Source organism: Mytilus californianus, unplaced genomic scaffold, assembly GCF_021869535.1.
Source record: "Mytilus californianus isolate M0D057914Y unplaced genomic scaffold, xbMytCali1.0.p SCAF_8, whole genome shotgun sequence".
NCBI classification, from domain to species: Eukaryota; Metazoa; Mollusca; class Bivalvia; order Mytilida; family Mytilidae; genus Mytilus; species Mytilus californianus.
The window spans coordinates 63,610,989-63,635,890 of NW_026262734.1; the positions used below are offsets into that span (position 1 = coordinate 63,610,989).

At 31.3% G+C, this 24,902-nt stretch overlaps 2 protein-coding genes across 2 annotated transcripts in view; one reads left to right on the top strand and one right to left on the bottom strand.

The window, feature by feature from the left end:
- The window catches only part of LOC127711277 (nibrin-like), a 34,193-nt gene extending 25,107 nt beyond the window's left edge, over positions 1-9,086 (bottom strand). Inside the window, exons 1-6 of the mRNA XM_052217269.1 lie at positions 8,973-9,086; positions 6,057-6,190; positions 4,235-4,371; positions 2,679-2,838; positions 1,346-1,449; positions 157-274 (exon numbers count right to left, since the gene is read on the bottom strand). Coding sequence (XP_052073229.1) covers positions 157-274; positions 1,346-1,449; positions 2,679-2,838; positions 4,235-4,371; positions 6,057-6,190; positions 8,973-9,003 — 684 coding nt within the window. The 5' untranslated portion in view covers positions 9,004-9,086. The remainder of the gene's footprint in view (positions 1-156; positions 275-1,345; positions 1,450-2,678; positions 2,839-4,234; positions 4,372-6,056; positions 6,191-8,972) is intronic.
- Positions 9,087-16,771: 7,685 nt separating this feature from the next.
- The window catches only part of LOC127712829 (ankyrin-2-like), an 88,471-nt gene continuing 80,340 nt past the window's right edge, over positions 16,772-24,902 (top strand). Inside the window, exon 1 of the mRNA XM_052219436.1 lies at positions 16,772-17,326. Within this exon, the coding sequence (XP_052075396.1) occupies positions 16,772-17,326 (555 nt within the window). The remainder of the gene's footprint in view (positions 17,327-24,902) is intronic.

Genomic DNA, 24,902 nt, shown 5'->3' on the forward strand with positions numbered 1-24,902 from the left:
ATTTTCAAAACCCAGTGAAACATCTTGCATGTAAACAGCTAAAAGTCCAATAAAATATTACAAACTTCAACAAAGTTAGTTTTATGGGGATGTGAATCACTGCATTATATCTTTAATAATTCTGCTTTATAGCTGAATTTTATTTCCTAGCACTACCTGTTTTTCATTTAGAAATATGAACTTCATTCCCTGGAAGATGTTTCTCCGCTTGGGTACCACTTTAAATGATACTTCATCAGTTTCAACTTGTGTTTCTGTGATAACTGGTAGGAACCTGGTAAAAAAGAAAATCAATTATACTGATACAACTATGTCAGTCAAAGTTGACTTTCAATGGTAAATTTTTATGTCAGGCCAATTAATTTTCTGCTCTCAAACGTTTTCTACTTTTGATTTTCATTGTGCCATTGGCCTCAACCTTTTACTGACAAAGGTTATTCTAGAAAATGAGTTGTGCATATAGAAATTATATATCTTTTGTCCTTCTTGTAAGGGATGGGATTGAGGTTTACATTTTGAAACCTGTCTGAAATAAAACCCTGTTGGTGCTCAATTTTTGGGTTCAAATTAGAATATTCAAGGCTTCCACAGGTTAAAATCAATAAAAAAATACTAATCATATGAGTTCAATTAAGGCAGGTATCCAGTTTAAACTAGGTTCAGTCTAGATAGGTTTCATTGTACTTTTACACATTAATTAGTGATTTGATAATGGAGACAATTAGGTGATTGAGTATACTCTTCTTCATGACTTTCTGCATAGCTGTCAACTGACCCGTATTCTGCGGGTCACACCCGAGAATTTCTCCCTTCACACAGGATTTTTTAAATACCAGCCTGGTATTGAAATAACCCGGGATTTCAGAAAATGACCCGTTTTTACCTGTATTTCTGACCGGTCTTGTTTCCGGTATTTAGATTGATTTTAATGATAAATATTTATATACTTTACAAATACAAAAGTGAATATTTTTAGGAAACTCAGTGGTATATGTATATGTTATGTAGTATATAAAAAAAAAATCTCAACACTAAAATTGGACCGAAAAAGTTCGTACGCGTTATGACCTGACATTTTTTTCTTCAATGCAGGTCATGACCTGTATTTTCAGTTTCAGAGGTTGACAGGTATGCTTTCTGACCCCAAAATAATTTCAAAATAGAATCAATTACAATCTTTTTATGTCTTTGTTTGTATTGACTCTTAAGTTTTATGTTCTTGATAATGTCTTTGCTTTGGAATGCTTGTTTTGTTTTGCTGGCTCCAGATTTTCCCTATTTTTTCAGGTGATCCACTTCATAAAGTTATTTTTACTACTACATTTCTGTCAATTAAACAACTTACTGGTCAGGATCTGGTTGTCCACTTTCTCCTCTCAGATAAATAATGTATTTTTCCAGGTAATCAGGTGTAACAATATTTTTCAAAGACAATAGAGCACACACAACCTATAAATAGAACACACAACCTATAATCAGAGCATACACAACCTATAAATAGAGTAAAAACAACCTATAAATAGAGCTCATACAACATATAAAACACATGTACAGTTATTTTAGAAAAGTATTTTTCCAATTCAAGAAATTGATATTTTAAAAAAATATTTATTGATATACTACAGAACTCATACATCTGTCTTCAATGATATAATTTTTACAACATTCTATGGAATGCAACCACCAAGGATTAATTAATTTGTGTGCCTCTGAACTTCCCCCCACCCCCCTGTCAGATTTAAGATTTCTTTTCAAGGTTCATATGCTTCGCCAAGTACTTATACTTTGTACAAGAAATATTTTGCATGTCTTTAACATTTTTTTCTGATTTGCTTGCTATTTTTCAATGAAAGAACCTGAGTGAGCGCCCTCACATACCCCACTTCCCCACATTGTCATTGGAGAAATAAAATAAGTGTAAAAAAAAAAAATTGAATCATAATTTCCTGTCTATATGCACATCTACATAGTATGTCCTTATTATCTACACAGTTTCATGAAATTCTGTTGTGTGGTTTGAGAGGTGTTGCGATGACAAAAGGTTGCAGTAGTATATTGGGCAAATAAGTTCAAAGGGGCGTAACTCCTGGAAAAAAAATTGAATCATAATTTCCTGTCGATATGCACATCTACGTAGTATGTCCTTATTATCTGAAAAGGTTTCATGAAATTCTGTTGTGTGGTTTGAGAGGAGTTGCGATGATAAACTGTTGCAGTAGTACATTAAAGTAAATAAGTTCAAAGGGGCGTAACTCCTAGAAAAAGAATAGAATCGTAATTTCCTGTCGTAATGCACAACTACATAGTATGTCCTTATTATCTAAAAAGGTTTCGTGAAATTCTGTTGTGTGGTTTGAGAGGAGTTGCGATGACAAGAAACAGGACTGACGGACTGACGGACTGACAGACGGACGGACGGACGGGTCAAAAACATTATACCCCGCGCAACTCGTTGCGTGGGGTATAATTAGATTCACACCTTTTATTTCAAAAACTTAATGAAAACATCTACTGCACAGATGTTAAATAAGCAAGGCCTTATAAAATTGCTCCTTGGGGAATTTGTAAATAGGGTGTATCTAAAAAAAAAACCAGACAAATGAGGTTAAAAATTTAATTTTGATGGAATAGTATATTTTGCCATTTATTTATAGTAATATTGATACAGTTCCCCATACCTTGATAGTAACACTGATATTATTCATGACAAGCAATGTACACTCTTTCTTCCAGTCATTGACCATATGTCCACCAAGTATAATGATCCACTCTCTCACCTTCTTCTTTGAGGGTGGATCTAAACATGATGATGAAATGATGAATGGCTCGTAAACCAGTCTGAAATGTAAAAATTGAAATTCAATAGGAATTTACTTATATCTTATATCCCTGTCTGGTTCAAGTTATAAACATTAATTGCTTTACATTGAAGTTTGGATAGCAAACTAGATATTTTGATAGTTATTTACAAGATTTGGCGTTTGGTTTTCTCTTTGTAAGAGTTTGAAAATAGCGATGCATGGACAAGTTATCGTCAAATATGGGCTTGTAATGACTCCCTGTACAACTGGAATGCAACTTTGAAGCAATGCAGATTCAACAGTTTAGATGAAAACAATCAACAATAATGAAATAATCGTAGAAGCTTTAAAAGAGAGACAGGAACATGTTTTGAGAGTAAAATTGTGACTTACCATCGAAAACTTAATTGTACAACCAGTTTTTAGGTATTAAAATGAACTTACTGGTTTCCCGAAATTCTCTCTCTCATTTTCCCTCTTTGATAAGACTAATAGATTTTCGTTTGGGAACAGTTTTTGTTATATCAGGAGGAAAGTTGAAGATATTGGATTCACTACAAAATATTTCACAGTAGCCAGGCTGGCCATCGGGATAAAACATATTTGCCTGACCAAAAATATGATCGCCTCAGGCAACTGGGTGACCATTATGTTTAGTCCCTGCCATTTTGATCTTTTCTTTTACATTTCATCATTTAACCTTATCCCACTATATGCTATTTAATAAATTTGAAATGAGAAATCTTCATAGAAGATTTTAAACTCATTACTACCAAATGGAGTTTGGAGATATAAGGTTTTTGAAATTTCAATTCCTCAATTGTTGCTATGACCTTGACATTTGACCTTAAACTCACTTAGGATCTTTGTCAGATCATGGAGCATTATCAAACGTTTGGTAAAAGTTGGACATGTCGTTCAACAGATAACATCTGGAACAAAATTTTGCAAAATTTCAGTATAAGTCATCAACTCAGCCTAACAATAGCTGATTTGACCTTCACCTTTGATCCCAAAATCAATACAGGTCATTATCAATCCAAGTCTAATAAAGATATTCATATTGGCTCAATACATTTGCATTGAAACTGAAATATTGAGTTCTGGACCCCCTGACAGACTCACTTGGACTGCATTCCACTTTTTAGCTCGCCTAAAAAGTTAAGTCAGAAGATTGATGCCCAGTGATGACAATAGCTCGTCTTGGCCACATAGCTATATAGGTGTAACAAGGTGAGCAAATTCTTTTAATAAGTAAAACTTTTTGATGTAAGCAATGAGTCCTTATTTTATTTGTGTTCTTGGCATGTTGTTTCATTGACATACATGTATACACCCCACCTCTCCTGATATTCATTCTAAATATATATCTTTTAAAATGTTTGATATATATATTGAGATGCAAAACCAAAGTGTTTCACCAGTTAACTTACGTGAAAGTAGAACTATTTCCAAACGTAACCAAATCACCATCCTTTAATTCTGTATTCTTAATTTTATCCCCATTTACTGAAGTCCCAAACTTTGACAAGTCTGTCAAACTAACTGTTGGTAATTTTTCCGGGTTTGTCTGTAAAACAAAAGTATGATTAGTAAATGATACATGTACAACTAATGAAATTCTAATAAAAAAAACTAAGTCATATAGATAATTGGGATATTTATACATTATATGTAGATTCAAAATTCTGCATAGTGGTAGCAATGTTTGAAGATGGTATGAAGAAACTATTCAAAGATACCAGGTTTACACTTTGGTACACTTCTGGCAAGTTTCTTCTACAGAAGGTTCATCAATGACTCATGGTTAATCAATATTATTTCTTTAAGTGATCATCAATGTACTTTTTCTCAAAACATTTTAGGTGTATAACCATTAAAGAATTTAAATTGACTGTTTTCTTGTCACTGATGGTAGCATTGTTGCTGATTGGCAGTAATATCAAATAAAAAATTGCAACTCTACCACTCCAATGATAATTGTGGTCTTGTTATCAATTTTTGAGTTGTTTCAGAGTAGACATGTAAACTTTACAAAGGACTATAAATTGAAAAAAGATGCCAAATGATGAAAAGAAGCCTGGATTTTTTTGTGTCTTAGTGTAGACAAGTTATTACTTGTTAAAGAGTTTTTCAAGGCTGGAAAAATTAGCATGATTAGACATGTTAAAAGAAATCATCTTTTTTAAAGATTATGGTTGATTTCCATGATTTCTTAATTTTATATCAATTTTATATTTTGTTTTTTAATCTCAGGAAGAATAATATGCTTATATGAATACCATCACCATAATCAACATCCAATATTTGCCTTATTTCCAACTGATTGCTGTTATCTCAAAATGAAAATCACGTACAAACATGTATAGTATCTTCAATTTTTTACTTGAAATATTGGATATCTTCCTGAATATGCATGAAATATTTGCCACTGAACATTCAGAACACAGCAATCAATCAATCAGATTCTGGTAAAATTTTGCATACAACTTTGACTCGTTAAACTATAACTGAAAATGGAAAAAAATAATGCATTTATCTCTTTTTCATCTGAAATATTACTGATTGAATTCTTACAAAATAGGTGAACATTTGTATAGAAAGCACATAAGATCTGTGAAAAAACTTCTTAAATTTGTCTTAAAATGATCATACCTCTAATTTCTAATACATAGGTTTTTCTTGGAAAACTATATGTTGTTGATACATAAATTTCCATTTTTAATGATGTAAAATAATGATAGGGTTACCAACTTTGTTTTTACAGTATACATCATTCAAAGTGTTGTTCAATGTGAAATAATCCTAACGTCATCCCGTTGCAGGCAGTAAAATAATTTTTGACGTTTTTCACTACCAACTAGGTAACAGATTGATTATTAGACAAAAAAGAAGTTGTGACCATATGATTATTTTATATCATTAAAACGGGAATTTATGTATCAACAACATATAGTTTTTTAAGAAAAATCTATGTATTAGAAATTAAAGAAATAATGATTTTAAGACAAATTTAAGAATTTTTTTTGTCGATTTTATGTGCTTTCTATACAAATATTCACCTATTTTGAAAGAATTCAATCAGTAAAATATCAGAAAATAAAAGTGATAAATTATTTTTTCGATTTTCAGTTATAGTTCAATAAGCCAAGGTTGTATGCAAAATTTTAGTAAAATCTGTGACATAGCCCATTTACTGTTCCTTGACCTTAAATAAAACATTCTAGGGAAAGTTCTATGAAACCATCAACTTACAATATCTGTTTCCTTGTGTACAAGTTCTATCTGTGCATGGTTCCTACTGACTGCAGCATCTCCAGCTATAAGTATATCACAATTCTTTCTACCAACCAGATACTTATGCCCAGTGAGGAGGGTATATTTCACATCTGAGAAAAATTAAATGCAAACTCAAGATTTTCATGTGCTTTTCTTATACATATACACAAGTAGTACATGTTTTTTATACATATGCTACAGTAAATTCAGAAATTGGTTGCTATTTTTTCATTGTTGCTAAAATAAAAATGGGAAAGGTTTAAATTTTAAATTCAACCACAACATGATGAATATGCAGCATTTTCTGAAATCCCAATAATTTATCTCACATTTTTTTTCTTATACATGTTATAAGAGCAACATCAATAGTAAGTCAGTCAGGGGTACTACTTGTACAAGTTAGTTTTATTTACTTGAAGAAGTAAATAATAATATACTTATATAAGTTAATTTGTTATATTCATATTTTCTTATAAAGTTTGAATAATCTCCTCTTAATTTTCTCAAAAAATTTACTTGTATAAGTATATTTTTTTTTAACAATCCCTAAAATTTTCAATTTTTGGGATGTAAAAACATGCCTTAAACAATTTTTCTCTGATTAGCTCATAATTTTTTATTACAGTTCAATGTTTCATATCATTAATTCAACAGAGAAACTAATTGCGCAAAGATCTTAAGTAATTGTGCAAGGCCTTTAAAAATTGCCCCTTGGAGGCTTGTAAATGAGCAGTGTTTTGAAGTTAACAGACAAATGAGATTTTCATTGTCCATGAAATTACACTTAAATGATAAGTAAAGACATCTGCAAAGGACAGACAATTAAAAATTCTATTAGAGCAAAGAAGTCCTGAGAAATTCAAGAAAAGAAGATAGTATGACTTTTTTACTTGTATAAGTAAAAAAATCTGAATGTCTAAGGGACATAACTAAGCCATTAAAATAATTTACCTATACAAGTAAATAAAATACACTTGTATAAGTATGTTACAATTTTACTTATATAAGTATATTAATATTTACTTCTTCAAGAAAATAAAAATAACTTGTACAAGTAGTACCCCTGACTGTAAGTAAGACCAATACCGGCTCTGGACCTGTGTCGCTACATGCAATTGATTGAGGTGACATGTATACTGAAGCATATAACTGATCATTCCCTTGAATACCATTGAAGTGAACTGCTTGTACAGTTCAATAGTTTGTGCACTTGCTAAATTTTTGTATTTCCTTAAACTTATACATTGTCGGATAAATTTTTGTATCTCCTGAAACTTGAGTTCTGATATTTTCTCAACAATTTGCTTGAAAACATTATAATTCTTACACTATAAAAAAAAATAATCTATCAAAAAAATAAGACTTATTCAACAATAATGAAATAATAAGCCGCAAAACAGTATGCATCCAGGTGCAGGATTTTGTCAATGTGTTAAAGACCCATTCAGTCAGAGCTCAGACATAAACAAGTCGTTTTTTGTTTTCGACTTACAGAAGTAAAAAAATGCATTTATCATAAAAATGTGTTTTCATTTTCAGACTTATTTAAGTCAGAAAATGACAGACTTGTTTAAGTCTATTTATGTTTATGAAAAGACTTAATTTTATTTGCTGGTCAAAGTACACCACCTATGACATCATAAACCTGTCTGAATGTTCACAAGGACATGAGCTATCTATATTTAATTATCTAATAGAACATTTTTACCTAACATAAGATTATTTTCCTCATTTAGTGTGGCTATAGATGGTTGCATTATAAAGTAAATAAACATTATTTCCGTTTTTTTAGGCTCTCATGCATATTTTTCTTTAGAAGACAAAGCATTGTCTTTCAATGTTGTCATAATTTCATATAGATGCATGACCTTTATATAAATATGCATGGGTCTTGAAGCTAGCCAATTTTGTTAACTTATCGACTTGTAGGAGTCAATATTTACAACTTTTTAATTTAGGTCAAATAATTCTTTCTAAACACTAATCGACTTATTGAAGTCATAAATTGTCTTAAATTAAAGGGAGACAAATCTTTGAATCTACAAATTTAGACCTCTATCAGTCAAAAGCAGATTTAGACTTATTTATGTCTGAGCTCTGACTGCCATTGGTGGCCTTGGGCTGTTTTCTGCTCTTTGGTTGGGTTGTCTCTTTGACATGTTTTACACATTCCCCATTTCCATTCTCAATTTTATTATTATGATGACAACTTCACAATCTTCTATACTTTTTAAATAAGCATGAAATAATGCAGGCTTCTTGCTTTAGGCCTGTAAAAATTTGGCCTGGAAGGACCATTCCAATCCATAAACCAACCTGTCAGTTGGACTAATCCTGAAAACACTGAGATGTTTTGTCATCAACATTAACCATCAGATATCATGGCTGACAAAAAACCCTTGAAAACTGTTTGTTGTAAGTATATTTTAACCGGAAATTGACTTTCGATTTTAATTCATTTCATTGAGTAAAGGTATATAAAGACAGAGCCAAAACTAAATGATGTTTTTACAATCACGTTATTGAACTACGCTTATGGGATCTATGTTTCTATGAGCAAATTTTATCTGGCAATTAAAATGTAAAAACTCAAAGGAAGAGAAAAAATTAGCAAACGTATTTAAAATGATATTAATTATGTTATGTAACACACTGGAAATAATGTAAAATTATTTAAGGTTAATAAGGTTTTTATTTTCTCATTTGGCAGAAGGAGAAAATGTTGAAAACAAAGTGAAACTTATAACAGAATATCATCAATATGAAATTGAAAACAAAATTTTAAAAAATTTGATTACGCGTACATTTCCATCGCTTGCATTTGGAGTAATTTTCATTGTGATAAAACTATGGAATTTGTTAATATGTGTCGTATTGTAAGAGGACTCTAACCTGGATTATCCAAAGATATCAGATACCACATTATGTGGTATCTTATCTGTATTTCTTTCGCAAAGGAAAACTATTTCCCGCTGTTATGGTATGTGCAGGGAAAAGAATCGAGTATAATGAGTTGTCTTGTCTTGTCTTGTCTTGTATGAAGATCCTGCCTTTCAAAGGCACACCTCTGGTTACAGAGTAGGATATGGTGTATTTAACACCCACTAAATGTTTATTACACTATTAAAATCTAAAACAAAAGATAATTTAGATTTTAAATATTCACGCCTTTGACTGAGTGGTTGCAAGCAATCCTTTCTTTTTATTCACCGGCAATGTTAATAATACTGTATTACGTCTAATGTGCAAAGCAAAGCAAAGTTTTCTACTTATGTATTCTACAAGATAAAGAAAATCTGTACATCCACATTTACATTGACAGTTACAGAGCTAGGCACTAGCATCCAATATTAGTTGTGTATTAATTTCTAGTTTTTCTAATGTTCTACATTTCGGACAGAGCTCGCTTTTATTGATAATATTTGAAAGTTCAAGCAGGTGATAGTTTCTAGCAGAAGCTAAAGCAGGGCATGAATGAATGAAATGGTCTAATGTTTCAGCGTCCTCCTCGCATAAGAGACATGTTGGGTTGATGTCAACTTGATTGAAAGCTGCTCTATTACATTGCAGAATGTATGTACCAGTAAGGAGTCTAAGTTTGATGGGGAGACGCTGGATGTCTTTTGCAGAAGTCTGGACACTTGCTAGAGCATTGTGTAGATGACCAGTTTTAAAATTGGATGTAGAAATAAATGAAATACTCTTGTAGTAGACAGACATGGTAATCACATGTTCAACCCAGAAGGTGTCAATCTCTTTCCTGATAGAGTTCTTCCATTTTAATTTTGGAGGTGGTTCATCTAAAATGTTAAAGATTGATGGTAGGCTGTATTTAATTAATAAAGATCTGATTTTTGTGAACCAACTGTCCTTTACGGCTGATGAGATGAGGATTTGTCTTTCTGCGACTTGTCTTTCTATACAGTTCTCTTGTCTTGAAATGTTTGCAAAAGTTCCCAAAGCTAGTTTATGGATTTTACTAATTACTGGAATCGTACCCGACAGTATATACACAGCCATGTCTGTTGTGTTAGTGGGGATAGATAGGATTTGTTTGATGCTTTTCCGATAAAAAATTTCAATTGGTTCCAGTTGTGTAGAATTTGGTAAAAGTATTTCTAGGCCATAAATGAGTACTGGTAGCACATAAACTTGGAATAATTGTAGGCATGCTACTGGATTAAGGCCGTTCTTGCCATGCAGGCCTGTCCCCATCAAACTGTACATTGTTCTCCTGTCTTTGTTGATGTTTTCCTGGATATGGATTGGGATGGTTTGCCGCGGGTTACTGCTGTGAGTAATTCCTAAATGTACAGCAGTTTCAGCATTTTGAATAGGTGTATCATTTAAAGTGAAATTGAAGTTATCCACTAATTTTGGTTTCCCAGTTTTTATATTAATGGCCTTTTGACTTCTACTTAAGTCGGCCGTGGTAGGCTATATCAGTCCCTTAAAGGTAATATCTGCCCAGTATAGTTACTACTGCTATCTTTAAGTTAAAATTGGGGTCAAAATTTAAATAGGAACTTTTAATAATATTTGAAAATGTAGTTCTATTATGCTTTTTAAAAAATATGATTAAAAGTATGGTCCAGAAGATTTTTTTAAGCTAGAGGTTGTGCAAAATTGTCAGATTTTGTATAGACAGAGACATATTGGTAAAGACTAAACATAGAACAAAAATGTGTGTGATAGAAAGAGAACTAAACGATAGAATTTCAAGAAAAAATATGAAAAGCTAACTACTGTAATGTGCCTTCAGAACTTGTTTTTTTAAAAATGGACTCATTTTCTTGTTACAAAAAAAAAAACAATTGGTAAATTTACAACACATCCTTGATTAGAGTTACGTTCTCTGAGTTATCTCCCCTTTTTATAATTAGGTTAAAAAAAATTGAACGATGCAAAAAATATTCTGCTTTTGTAAAGAAGGTCGAATTAATGAAATAAAACACATAATTTTTGTCATTAAGATGACAGTCTTGCATATGAATTACATTCCTCTGTGAAGATTTGCAAATTCTTTGAAATTTTAGACCGATTGTTTTCGTCTAAAGGTTACAATCTAAGATGGCAGAAGAAACCCGAGTTTTACTAACCGACCGAGCGAGGGCTAAATAGCCAGTCAAGGTCGTTAAAAACCCCCATAAGTAATTTTTCCTAAAATCAAAAACACATATTTAGGCCTATTTCGATTTATACAACATATTTGGCAACTAAATTCACATACACAATTTGGCATATCAAATTTATCCGCTCTTTACTTGGCTGTTGGTGTTCCAGGACAACGTTGCTGTCACTCACTGCTGATTGTTTGGCCTAGCTTTTCTCCTGTTCCGGCATTTTGTGGCTCCTATTTTTATTTTTTTATTTTTATTTTGCTCTTTATAAATTTTTTTTTCATGTTTATATTCATTTATTTATTTAAGTTCTATTTATTTTTACCTTTTATTTGTATTCATCAGTTTATTTATTTATTTATTTAATATTTCAAATTTGTGCTCATTTTACTTTTTATTCATGTTAGGTATTTCATTTTTGTCATTATAATTATATCAATTACCTTATGGTAAAAATAAATTATTCAAATGCCCAACAAAGGCGCAAGCCAGTGCCGACCGTGCGAGGGCTAAATAGCCAGTCAAGGTCGTTAAAAAACCCCCATAAGTAATTTTTCCTAAAATCAAAAACACATATTTAGGCCTATTTCGATTTATACAACATATTTGGCAACTAAATTCACATACACAATTTGGCATATCAAATTTATCCGCTCTTTACTTGGCTGTTGGTGTTCCAGGACAACGTTGCTGTCACTCACTGCTGTTTGCTTGGCCTAGCTTTTCTGCTGTTCCGGCATTTTGTGGCTCCTATTTTTATTTTTTTATTTTTATTTTGCTCTTTATAATTTTTTTTTTTCATGTTTATATTCATTTATTTATTTAAGTTCTATTTATTCTTACCTTTTATTTGTATTCATCAGTTTATTTATTTATTTATTTAATCTTTCAAATTTGTGCTCATTTTACTTTTTATTCATGTTAGGTATTTCATTTTTGTCACTATAATTATATCAATTACCTTATGGTAAAAATAAATTATTCAAATGCCCAACAAAGGCGCAAGCCAATGCCGACCGTGCGAGGGCTTTATAGCCAGTCATGGTCGTTAATAACCCCCTTCATCCTCTACCTTATATGGTGCATTAATGTTTTCTTTTCTGTATAAATTTCCAGTTCAATTATTGTGCAATTAGACGTTGCGTCTTAATTGTATTATAAGAAGACAGATTATTTTATATTATTTATTATCATTTATAAGTAAAATGTGCAACCCTATATTTCAATCTGGTCAGAAACTAGAACAAATGTTAACAGGAACAATTAATCAAAACCATGTCATAAAAATCATGAAGCACGATTGGTGCATAAACCGAGTTACGTCGCCGGAATCTTTGTAAATGTAGTATAAAAAACCAATTTTGAATCAGGTACTATTCTTTAAGTTTTAGTGATGAACCGTAAAGTCTGCTAGCAATTGATGTTAAACGATGGTAAATACAGTGTTATGTAAATTTGACAAAAAATCTGTCCTCAGGGAAGGAAGGTTTTCAGAAATACTGTGAAACTGTTTACTCGCGTAGTGGTATTAACCATATGTGGATTCTAAAAAATCTAAAGAACTTCTGAATAAATTTTAATCTCGATCTTTCTTTGAAATTGATTCTATCAAAACCTTTGATTTTTCAACCCTTTATACCACCATTCCCCGTGTCAAATTGCAAAATCGTTTAAAAGAAATAATCCACAAGCCTTTTCAATACAAAAATGGTAGCAATAACGTTATAAATTTATTGCTTTGGGATACCATACGGCATATTTGGTTAATAGTGAACAAAAAGGTAAAACATGCTACACCGAGGAACAAGTGATCAGTATGCTGGAGTTTCTTATTGACAACATATTTGTTGAATTTGGAGGTAGACTTTTTCAACAAATTGTCGGAATTCCTATGGGAACGAACTGTGCGCCTCAGAAAATCACTGTCAAAAACAAGAAGATCAAAGAAGCCAGATTATTTAATTTCACATTCAGATATATCGATGATGTTCTTTCCATTAAAAATCCAAACTTTTCTGATTGGGTTCCATTAATTTTTCCCCCAGAACTAGAAATTAAAGAAATAGACACGGCTTCCTCCGCCTCATTTTTAGACTTATACCTCGAACTTGGCATAAGCAGTCATCTCAGTACCAGAAACGAGACGATTTTAACTTTGAAAATATAAATCTTCCCCCACCTTAGCAGCAATATACCAACTTCACCTGCATATGAGCTAGATATACATTTCCTAACTCATTCGGTATTTCAGAGCTTGCAGTTGCTACTTAGACTTTATAAAGCGTCACCAATGTTTGAGCATAAAGTTGATGAACCAGGGTTATGTCAAAGAACATCTCGTCCTTTTTCTAAAAAAAGTTCATTGGAAGATACCAAGACCTTGTTGATAAATATTCGGTATCAACTTCACAAATAATACATTATGGTCTTGAAGTATAGATGCTAGGTATTGACATTGTTTATCATCTAAATTACGTGTTATAGTGGTCTTTTTATTTGTCCTTGTATATTTTTAAGCTTTAATGTTATGTCCATTTTTGGTAATATAATTTTGGCGTAGCTCGGTACTTATACATCCCGCCATTGTGTTATTGTGCTAAGGTGAATTTTGTATTCTTGTCTTTCATTTTTGCTTATGTACTTTGTCTATAGAGTGTATTTATGCCAATTTGTTTTTCTTTGTTGAAATAGTTATTTGTTTTTATAGTTGTTAGATTATATTACTAGTACAATGTTGACTGTATATTATATTACAATGTTGACTGCTTTACCCCATTTTTTTACATTTTTACCTATTATGTCTGTTTTTACTCACACATTGCTGTCAATATAATGGAATTCTATGTGACTGTCATACAAGTGAGAGGTTTAGCTATCTATAAAACCAGGTTTAATCCACCATTTTCTACATAAGGAAATACCTGTACCAAGTTAGGAATATGACAGTTGTTTTCCATTCGTCTGATGTGTTTGAGCTTTTGATTTTGCCAGTAAATAAGATACTTTCCGTTTTAGAATTTTCCTTGGAGTTCGGTATTTTTGTTATTTTACTTTTTATTCAATAACTATATTTCCAACATATTTTTTTTGCTATATTTTTCATATAAATACACAATATTTAAAAAAAAATTAAGGCATTTGTGGTCGGATTCAAATTTACTCAAACCTTATGTTGAAAGACAAATACTTTTCTAAAGTTCATTTGTTTATTTGGTCATAATTTTGCCCAGTTTTTGTTGTTTTTTTCCTGATGTGAACATGTTTAGTAATTTTCTACATATCACTTTGGTTGAAGTATACATAGCTAATTTCCGGACAGAAAATAATACTTGTGTTTATATCATCAGCAAAGGAGAACGCTTCACGACACAAATATAACAAAATAAACAAATACAACGACTGTGACAATACTGCTTCTATTGTAGCAATGTTAATAAAAATCAAACTAGAAATTACGTCACTATCTTTTTTTGAAAATATGTGTTACTATTTGAAATATATAGCAGATATTGTAGGTAACGAATCTTAATGCATAACACTGTAGGTATGGTGACTTTCACCTTTAAACTACTAACCCAAAACCAGCAATGATGTTGTTCTATCTTAGCGGTATTCTCAAGCTATCCTTTGCAATAGTATCTTTAATTGTATATAGGTCTTTTTTGTCATATTTGGCATTATCAAACCAAGTATAGGGAAATTTGGACAATTGGTTCGAAAGTTAGCATCCGTAAACCCAAATATTGTTTAAATTTCAGTCTCTCAATAACTGCTGTGATCTTAATCTTTCACAGATTGACCAGAAAATGACCAGAAAATCAATAAAGTTCTTTATCACCCAAGTAGGCATTATCAAACCAAGTTTGAAAAAAAATATTGTATACCGCTGAAAAGACTTTGTTTGGAAACCTAAATGTTGACCTCCGAGCACCGGAACGCCCGGGTATCTGGATCGCGTTCATTATATACAAATCGGCTAAAGGATATCAATTTAACGCTAAAACTATTGACCTATTACAATAGTTAGCTGTTTTTGTAAGATGTGTACTTTAGTTCTAAATACAAGACTTAATACATTTTCAGAAGAGTGTAATTTTTTATTCTGTTTGTAATTGCAATGTGACTATAATGGCCTTCCTCTTGTTACAATGTAAACTGTACTAGAGTAAAATAAAAAAAAATGAAACTTTATAAAAAGAAAATTTTGCGTGGATTTTGCGAATGCCGAGTGAATTCTACAATTGCATGTCTCTTCTAAAAAAGAAACATTTTTTAGTTTTTTTGTAGACTTTTAAGGAGTATGAAAGATTTCTCAATTGGTTTTGTGCATTCACAGGCTCAACAATTTTATGCCGTCGTATGAAATTGATACTCATTTGGAACCTTGCGATATTTAGTGAAACCCCATTAAAGATACTAGGCTTATAATTTGGTACGGCAGACGCGCGGTTTGTCTTCATAAAACCCATTAATGGTTCTCGAATCAAAACACTTAATACGAATTTAAAGAGGATTTAAAACATATTAGTAACAGCTTTCAGGTTAATCAATGTATAAACTCGCTTATCATCTACGACTTTTTCTTCTGTAGAAATAAAATGTATGAATAATTTTGAATTTGTCATCTCAGTTTTGAGAATAAAAGATTGTAATGCACGAATAAGGATAAAATGACTAATACTTCAGTTTTTTTCTAATCTTGTTGCTTAGAATAACGTCTATGTAAATCATGATAGAATGCAATATATTAAAATCCTACGTCATAAAAATCGATACCACAATGTAAACTTTAATGTTGTTCTAATCTACATACACTGCTCTTACATTTTAATTTCTTTTTAGATCAATGTTGATTTACAGAGTTTAGTTTTAATTGCTTAAATTTTTAATTCAAATCTACTGACAAATATCTCATCAGACACAAAATTTAATCTATACATAAATTTAATGATGTGATTGGCATTTTATTTGAAAAAATCTTCCTTTAATAAAAAAAGAAAACTAATTATTTTCTTCTTTATATTATAGATCTAATTATAAAAACCCAAAATAACAAACATTGCAACGCCAACATCATATTCATTATCGACTAGAAACATGTTTAACTCATTTGCTTGTCTTAAATCTATAGAAAATTCATTAATCCTAAGTTGTTTATTCACTTTTCAGATAAAGCAAACTACAGGATAGAAAGTACTCCATAGTTGCTTAAATCGACGTCGTTTGGACTCGGTTAGATAGTTGTCTCATTGACAATCATACCACATCTCCTTATGTTATATGGATACAAATCTTATCATATAAACTGAAATAGTCGAAATGAATACACGACTTATTGCAATGGATGTTCTATATTTAACAATATTTATTTCAATGTTCGGACAAATAAACACGGAAACGTTAAATGATTCAAAAAGACTTTATGACAAACTTCTAACAGGATACAAGAAACAACTATTTCCACTGGAAAACAGTACAAAACCTTTAGAAGTAGGACTCTCACTATGGTTAAAAATGATAAACGATTTTAATGATGTAAACGAGGTGTTAACAATAGTTGTCGCTTTGCGAATGAATTGGACGGACCCATCATTAACGTGGAACCCAAAAAACTATGGAAATACGGATATTTTACGTGTCCCCTCTGCTGACATTTGGATCCCATGGGTTTATGTTCTTAATAGTGTAGATGCCTTTGAACCAATTGGAAAGGACGCAACTTTTCTCGCTACGATTTGTTCGAATGGAAGTGTGACAGATGCACCCGGAGCAATTATAAAATCAAACTGTCCCACGGATATGTCCAAATTCCCATTTGATGTTCAAACATGCACACTAAAATTCATTATGTGGAGTGCCGGGCCTGCTTTCAAGCTTACATCTAACTCGGATGAACTTTTGATGGACTTCTTTACCCCAAACGCGCATTGGAACCTTGTGAATCATAAAGCATACATTGTCCAAGATAAGGGAATGTATACATACAACATAGATGTATGTATACAGAGGAAACCTCTATACTTCACCATCATTATAATTTTACCTATACTGTTATTATGTTTACTGAATCCGTTAGTATTTACATTTCCAATAGAATCTGGCGAAAGGATGGGACTTGCGATCACGGTACTCTTAACATTTGCATTTTTTCTTACTATTGCTGCGAACGTCGTACCAACATCATCAAGTCCGATGTGTTTTTTGCTGTGTATGATATTCTCTATAATTACGATAAGTTGCTTTATTATCATTGGAGTGATAATAACTGCAAGATGCCATTATGTTGAGACATTTGACCATAATTCTTCTTTTGAGATATTTTTCAATTTTTGTTGCAACTTGGAGAATGGCAGACCACTGGAAAGTAAGAAGCTACATGGGAAAGACGTTGCAAAGGTTATAGACAAACTATTTTGTACTTTTTCATATATACTAATATCTATTTCGATTATTACATACATCTTTTTTGTGAAATACGGATAATGACATTAAAGTGATAAATTGTCGAAATATAAAATGACCTATAAAACGACCCATTATATGTATTAATTCGGAACAATTACGTATAAATAAAAATTGCAAATTTAGGCACTGTATCAACCCCAAAATTAAATAAATTTTCTAAACATCTCTTTGACAGATGAAGAGAAAAACATTTGAGAGGAGAGTTGTCAATATATTCATTTTATCCAAGGTCAGATGCTAACTAAATATGTGTTTGATGTACTTAAGCCAAATGTTCTTTTCCGTTACTTGGTAAAATTACCATGGTTATTATTGAGGTATGGGCCATCGCAAAACGTATTTTCTGATTTATTTGACTGTCTTGGTAAATAGTTTTTGATTGCTGTGTTTAGGTCTATTTGGTGTGACACTTGCAATCATGAATACGAATTATCTACTTATTTTATTGTTACAAAAGTCGCGTAAACAAATTAGACACATGACTTTTAACATCATACACGGCCTATTTCCTCCAAGTCTGAATGATCATGTGTGACTATAAATCATTGTATTACTGTTTATGGATATTTTTTTATTGTCGGATAAAAGCTCTTGAGAGCTTGTGTTTTCTATGTTGTAAAAACTACTTTAAAAAAAATGATATTTTCTTTCCGTTAGTTAGTTTACAGGATTCATGTTTTCATGCCCTTGCAATTACAGATTTAGTCCCATCATGTTTACCTGCTAAAAAGAAAGGTTCTGTTTTCTTATCACGCATGGGAGACTTAAGCCATCAAAATACTAGCGCAAACAATGACAGCAACTATTAAAACTGTTGTCTATTGCTGGAGATATGGATTGACATGAGACCTTGCAATATTTTAAAATCAATTCATTGACAAGACGTTACACTCTTCCTCCAGAACAATATATCATGAAAGATTGTTGACAAACCACCCCATGTTAAAAGATAATGTTAAAAAAAGAAATTCGATATTGTTGTGTTTGAGAATTTGTAGTAATATGTTGTATGACCCTATTTACATGACATGAACGAATTACTTCGATTAAAATACGGTAATAATTCAGATCGAGGCTATAAAGGAATTTTAAGGTACCGATGATAATGTCTTATTCATATGAAGTTAAAAATAAACGGGAGATCAATTCCTGAATGCCCTTCATTTTTTTTTTGGGGGGAGGGGGGGGGCTTTAACTGTTTTGATTCGAGCGTGAGTATTGGGCCTTTTGCAGAAGAAACGCGGTTATGGCGTACAAAATTACAAGCCTGGTATCTTTGATGAGTGTTTTTGTCATTATACATTTTTAGAAATTTCATTATTTTTTACTGTTATCAACTAGTGTGATTAATAAGAATAGAAGAAATTAATGGCACAAGATTGTAATTAATTCTGTGTATTTACATGTACAATAGCTGTTGAATTCTTTTAAATGCTGATCTTTAAATTCATTTGCTGAAAGACGAGTAATTTGAATCCGCCATATGTTTTCAATTTGTATAAAAATTACCAATGCCGTGTGAAAGAACTATTTCGTATTGAATGTGGTATTAATTTAGATCAAATATATTAAGGAATTATGAACTGCTGATAACAAATACATACTCTAATGAAGTTAAACAAAAGGAAGATACATTTCATTAAGCATTTGTCCCCACCAACTAAATAGTGTAAATTAACTAGAATATAAGTATATCAAATCGGACAAGAACGTAAAAATAATTCAGAATCTGTTTATTTACAGAAGACGTTCAATTCATACAAATGCTGATTCTCAGGAATATGACAGTGGTTTTACAGTCATTCAGTTGGTTGATATGGTCGAGCGTTTGGTTTTGTCAGGTTTTATGAAGTTCCATTATTATTTTTTTAATTTACCTTGGCGTTCGGTATTGTTGTTTATACATTTGTTATTGCCTAACAGACGAATAATTTAAATACGTCATGAAAACAACCCAACATTAAAGAATGATATGCACCACCCATTTAATTGATCAACAATATATTTACGGTGTCATCCTGGTTTGCCTACTTTTAATTGAAAGTATACAGAAACACAAGGTTGGATTTTGTTTTAACGATTTTAGTTTATTTGTAAATTGTAATCATATTTCAACATGTATTTTACCTTTAAAACCTTAAAGACAAAAAAAAAGAAATACTGAACTCTACTATATAAAAAATGGAAGTATATAATATAATAATTCATAATTGCTAAATCACAGGAGGATAATATATAATTTTCGAAATATATTAATGGAAAATAAAACCTTACATACAATGACATGAAAATCAATGGATCAGATCTTTTATAGATATAAGAAGATGTGGTATGAGTGCCAATGAGCATCTCTCCATCCAAGTCAAAATTTATAAAAGTAAACCATTATATACACATATTAGTATTTTGATTCTATACTCAATTAAACTTGTACCAATTTTTTAAAATTCATTTGCGTTTTTCATTATTTTTTACTGCTTCATTATTTGAATGTGTATAATTAAACTCATCATATATACCAAGATTAAATTTTGTATTTACGCCAGACGCTCGTTTCGTCTACAAAAGACTCATCAGTGACGCTCGAATCCAAAAAAGTTAAAAGGCCAAATAAAGTACAAAGTTGAAGAGCATTGAGGACCAAAATTCCTAAAAGTTTTGCCAAATACAGCTAAGGTAATCTATTCCTGAGGTAGAAAAGCCTTAGTATTTCAAAAATTCAACAGTTTTGTAAACAGTTAATTTATAAATATGAGCATATCAATGATAATTCATGTCAGCACAGAAGTGCTGACTACTAGGCTGGTGATACCCTCTGGGAATTAAAACTCCACCAGCAGTGGCATCGACCAAGTGATTGTAAATAAACTCATCATAGATACCAGGATTAAATTCTGTATTTACGCCAGACGCGCGTTTCGTCTACAAAAGACTCATCAATGACGCTCGAATCCAAAAAAGTTAAAAGGCCAAATAAAGTACAAAGTTGACGAGCATTGACGACCAAAATTCCTAAAAGGTTTGCCAAATACAGCTAAATACACTAACTAATTCTAATTTGATTGTTAGGTAAAGGGACCCTAAAATTAATTTTACCTTTGTTCACCAAATTACAATTGTAATTATTCCACTGTTTAAACATATTGATAGTTTAATCAATATTTGATTGGTTGAGACTATCCCACGTGTCATTGAACAAATCTTCATATTCCATTCTGAGGATCATATTCCTCTCTGAAATGTCGGGATTACTTCGTGCGACGTTACGCGCGATTAATGTACATAACGTTTTGAACTTCTTATTCTTCTTAAAAAAGCGATAGCAAAAATCATTATCATGTTCAAATTTATTTCAGACGATAAAACAAACGGACTTATAATTAAATTGTGATCCTTACTGTTTATCAATGGGTATGTCGTGTTTAGTTTGACTTACAAAAACAAGCGGATAAGAAAAAAAATGTATGCAAAATAATATTTAATGTATTGATAATAAACAAAGCATAGGCAATGGAATAAAACATTCATTTCCCTTTGCCTCGGGAGATATGAAGATTTGCTCATCCTCGAAAAATCATATTTCCCTCGGGCAGATCCCTCGTGAAATATGAATATTCTTGGGTGAACAAATCTTCATATCTCCCTCCGGCACGGGGAATAAATGTATATTGTCATATCAAATCATGCGGTGCTTTGCTTTTACGCTAATTTGCATTTCATTTACGCCAAAAATCATTCATTTTCGCCACAAACCGCATTTCATTTGCGCCAAAATAATTTTAAAAAATAGCGTTTGCACCAATAATGCAATTAAATAGTATAAATAATAAATAAGTATTGAAAATATACTTTTGATGATACTGTTACAACAATGTTTTTGTTTGCATGATAAAACATATTCATCATAAACCAAATTAATTAAAACACTAAACTCGGATCAGTTTTACTGTTGCTAAGATTCTACTTTCTGCTTGTCTACACCATGGTTATGTCCATTCAATGGTTTATGTAATAGTTTTGCTGTCCACATATGTTGTGATTCTGGCTTTGCAAATTTTTGGGTACATATATACGACTTGTCTCTATTTTTCAATACATTAGTTAATCTATATAGAGTGATATATGTGGTCATTAAACATATTACAGACTTATTCCCTCTATTTTTCTCCGATTACCTATAAGCGACTCACAGTTTTGTTTGATAAATGAGTATGGACCAAGGGGATACTCAACAAATGAGTAGGGCCATGAAAGCATTATTTCGCCCTACAAAATTAAATTTTGTAATATCATATGGAAAAACCTAAAATTGTGATCTTAATATGCAAATTTCCTGTCTGATGTTCGTTTTGACAATTTTAAAAGCTTCAAAAAATATAATGATTTACAGGATATTAGCCAGATTGCCTGTTTTGATGCATTTGTAGCTTCTGAAAATCATTGGTCACACCCAACTACCAAAATGAAATTGTTATTCAAAGATGATTGAGGATCAGATACACATCCATACAAAAGTCATGGTGGTCGTCGCATGTAGGCAATGCCATTTGAAGCAAAAACTAATACAATCTAGCCAAAAAAATTAGTCAAAATTATGATTTGCTCCATAAGAGTGCACTTTTTGACGTCAAAATGAGGTCATAAGTGTTCTAATGCGTCAGAATTTGTTGAATTTGTATTTGTCAGATATTTTTACATATCATGTCATCAGCTGTTTACTTTTATCACTGTTTTTTAATTTCGCATAATTATACGGTCAAATCGTGAACCTATTCATGCATTTCTTAAAAGATTTTTTTTTTTTTTTGGCACAAATAAAAAAATGCATATTTTTTAAAATGACGCAAACGCAATGCGCCCAAATCATGGAATAAGTAACACAGGCTGTCTGTAAAACATGTTGACTATGTATTGTTTCCAGATTAATCAAACCCTACTGATTTAAATAATTACAAATAAGCAAACTTTAAACTCGTATACTAAATGCTGAATCAATATAAATCCATTGTAATAAATATTTATCATTTAAATTATTATTTTTCTTAAGACAAATATAATCATCCATATTTTTTACAGTAAATATGTTTACCGCACGTAATTACGTACATGTTAATGGCAAAACAAATTTCAAATAGGTTAATTATCTGTACCGATCTAATCTCGAGAAATTTTGAGGATCACAATTATATATTTTAGAAAGTTGTATTTTAATTGGCATGGTGAATAGCGACAACATGATTGATGGCTAATAAATCTCGTATATGATCTAAGTATTACTAAAAATCATTTGTGAAACTGAATATTATTTAAGTACTAATACGGGAGTGTTTAACGACCTTGACTGGATATAAAGCCTTCTCATGGTCGGTTCTACTTGTAATTAAGTGAAAAAGAAAAAAATACAGATATAGAGAATTGAATTGGGTAAAGGAAATGTAGCATTTTCACATTGTGAGCAATACCAATTAGGCTTCTGTTCTATGTTTATCATTTTCTATACATGTAGTTTAAGAAAATCTACTTTGGACTTGTAGATTAACCAATGACATGTAATTGTTTAAAGGATTTACAACTAAACTGACCCTATGATTAAGTGTATTTAAAAAAATTTATGTACTGATATAAACATTACAGATTTGATAAGACTATGTCATTTTAATCAGTTTCTCAGCAATACAATGACAGGCTTATGAATTAAATAGCGATAATACGCAAAATTTCGACTATTTGACACATAAATGTTGCAATAACATAGAGCACAACAGTTGCTCAAAAGATATCCACACAGAAAATGCGTTTTATTTTCATCTATTCAAAATATTCCTGCAAAACATTTTTTTCGGTGACGCATGTGCTACATGCTCAGGGAACATATATTTATTTGTGTTAGCTTCCATGGCGGATGCTCTGAGACTTTAAGAGAAAATTCATTCATAAATACCACAAAATCTGTCGAAATGCACATCTGCTGAAGATAGATTGGTACCGATAATGTTATTTAACCTTTGACAATTCAATTCACAATTCTTTGAACGGAGTTTTGTCAACGGAGTTATCATTCCGATTGGCATTACTTTTTATGACACGAATCGTTTGGAGTACAAAAGCAAGCGTTGTTTTGTCATATTTGAAAAAAGGAATTAGCAAATAAACTTTCAAGAGGTCCCATTTACTAACAAAGTTGGCCTTCCCTATTTTATCTATATGGGCTTGGAATAAGAATCTAATTTGTTAAAATGTTTATTTTACCAAAATCTGCCAGGAAATCTGTTTGAAAATAGGAAACAAGGTGAGCTCCATTTACTAGCACTATGCTCAAAAAGATTATTTTTGGCATATAATACATTTCTTTTTAAAAGAGCATTAGCTGTTAAATTCATGTTCACCGATTTGACTCAAATTCTCATACTTGATGAATAGCGTACTAAAATGTATATCCAAATAACAAAAAGTCTAAAATAAACAATTAACAATACATGGACTCGATAATATATATCAGCATTTCGTGTTTATTTTAGTCTAGACGCCATCTAATTAACCACCAAGATGACCTCCGAAGACTGCCAACGGTCATATAACCCGATATAAACAAAATATAAATATAAATAGATAGCGACAACGTGCAATTGGATTATTCTAGGTCTGTTTGATTTCATGTTATAAGTTAAAGAAATATGTTAATCATCGTTTTTACCTGTACAAGAATGATTTTTTGTTGATCGAATCAGTCAACGAAATGGTTCCCCCTTGTTTCACTTTCAATATTGACATTCTTTTCCTTTTTCCTTTTAATAGATGAACACGCATATTACTTGCGTAAACCATCTCCAGTGAAGGGGTTTAATTTAAATTCACATGAATACGGATTCACATGAGGTGAATTATACACTTGCAAGTCAATAATACATCAGATGTTTTTTAGCTTATTTTGACAAATTTTGGCCAAAATAACTGCTTATAACGAAACATTATTTCCAAACTCCGCGTTCATTAATAATTGAAACAAAAAGAATCGAATTTTTAATTGTTGTCTAACTCGTATCTAATGTCCCTTTAAAGATATTGTGCTTTTATAGGATTAACTCGATATGGATGTTGCTTTATCGGTTCAGCATCACTTACCACATCATGATACATACAGTAGGTGTTTTACTAGGCGTGTCAGGAAATATATCAATACAATTAAACTGATGAATATATTACTGTAAATCTTGCTGTTGTGAATATGACATATGTC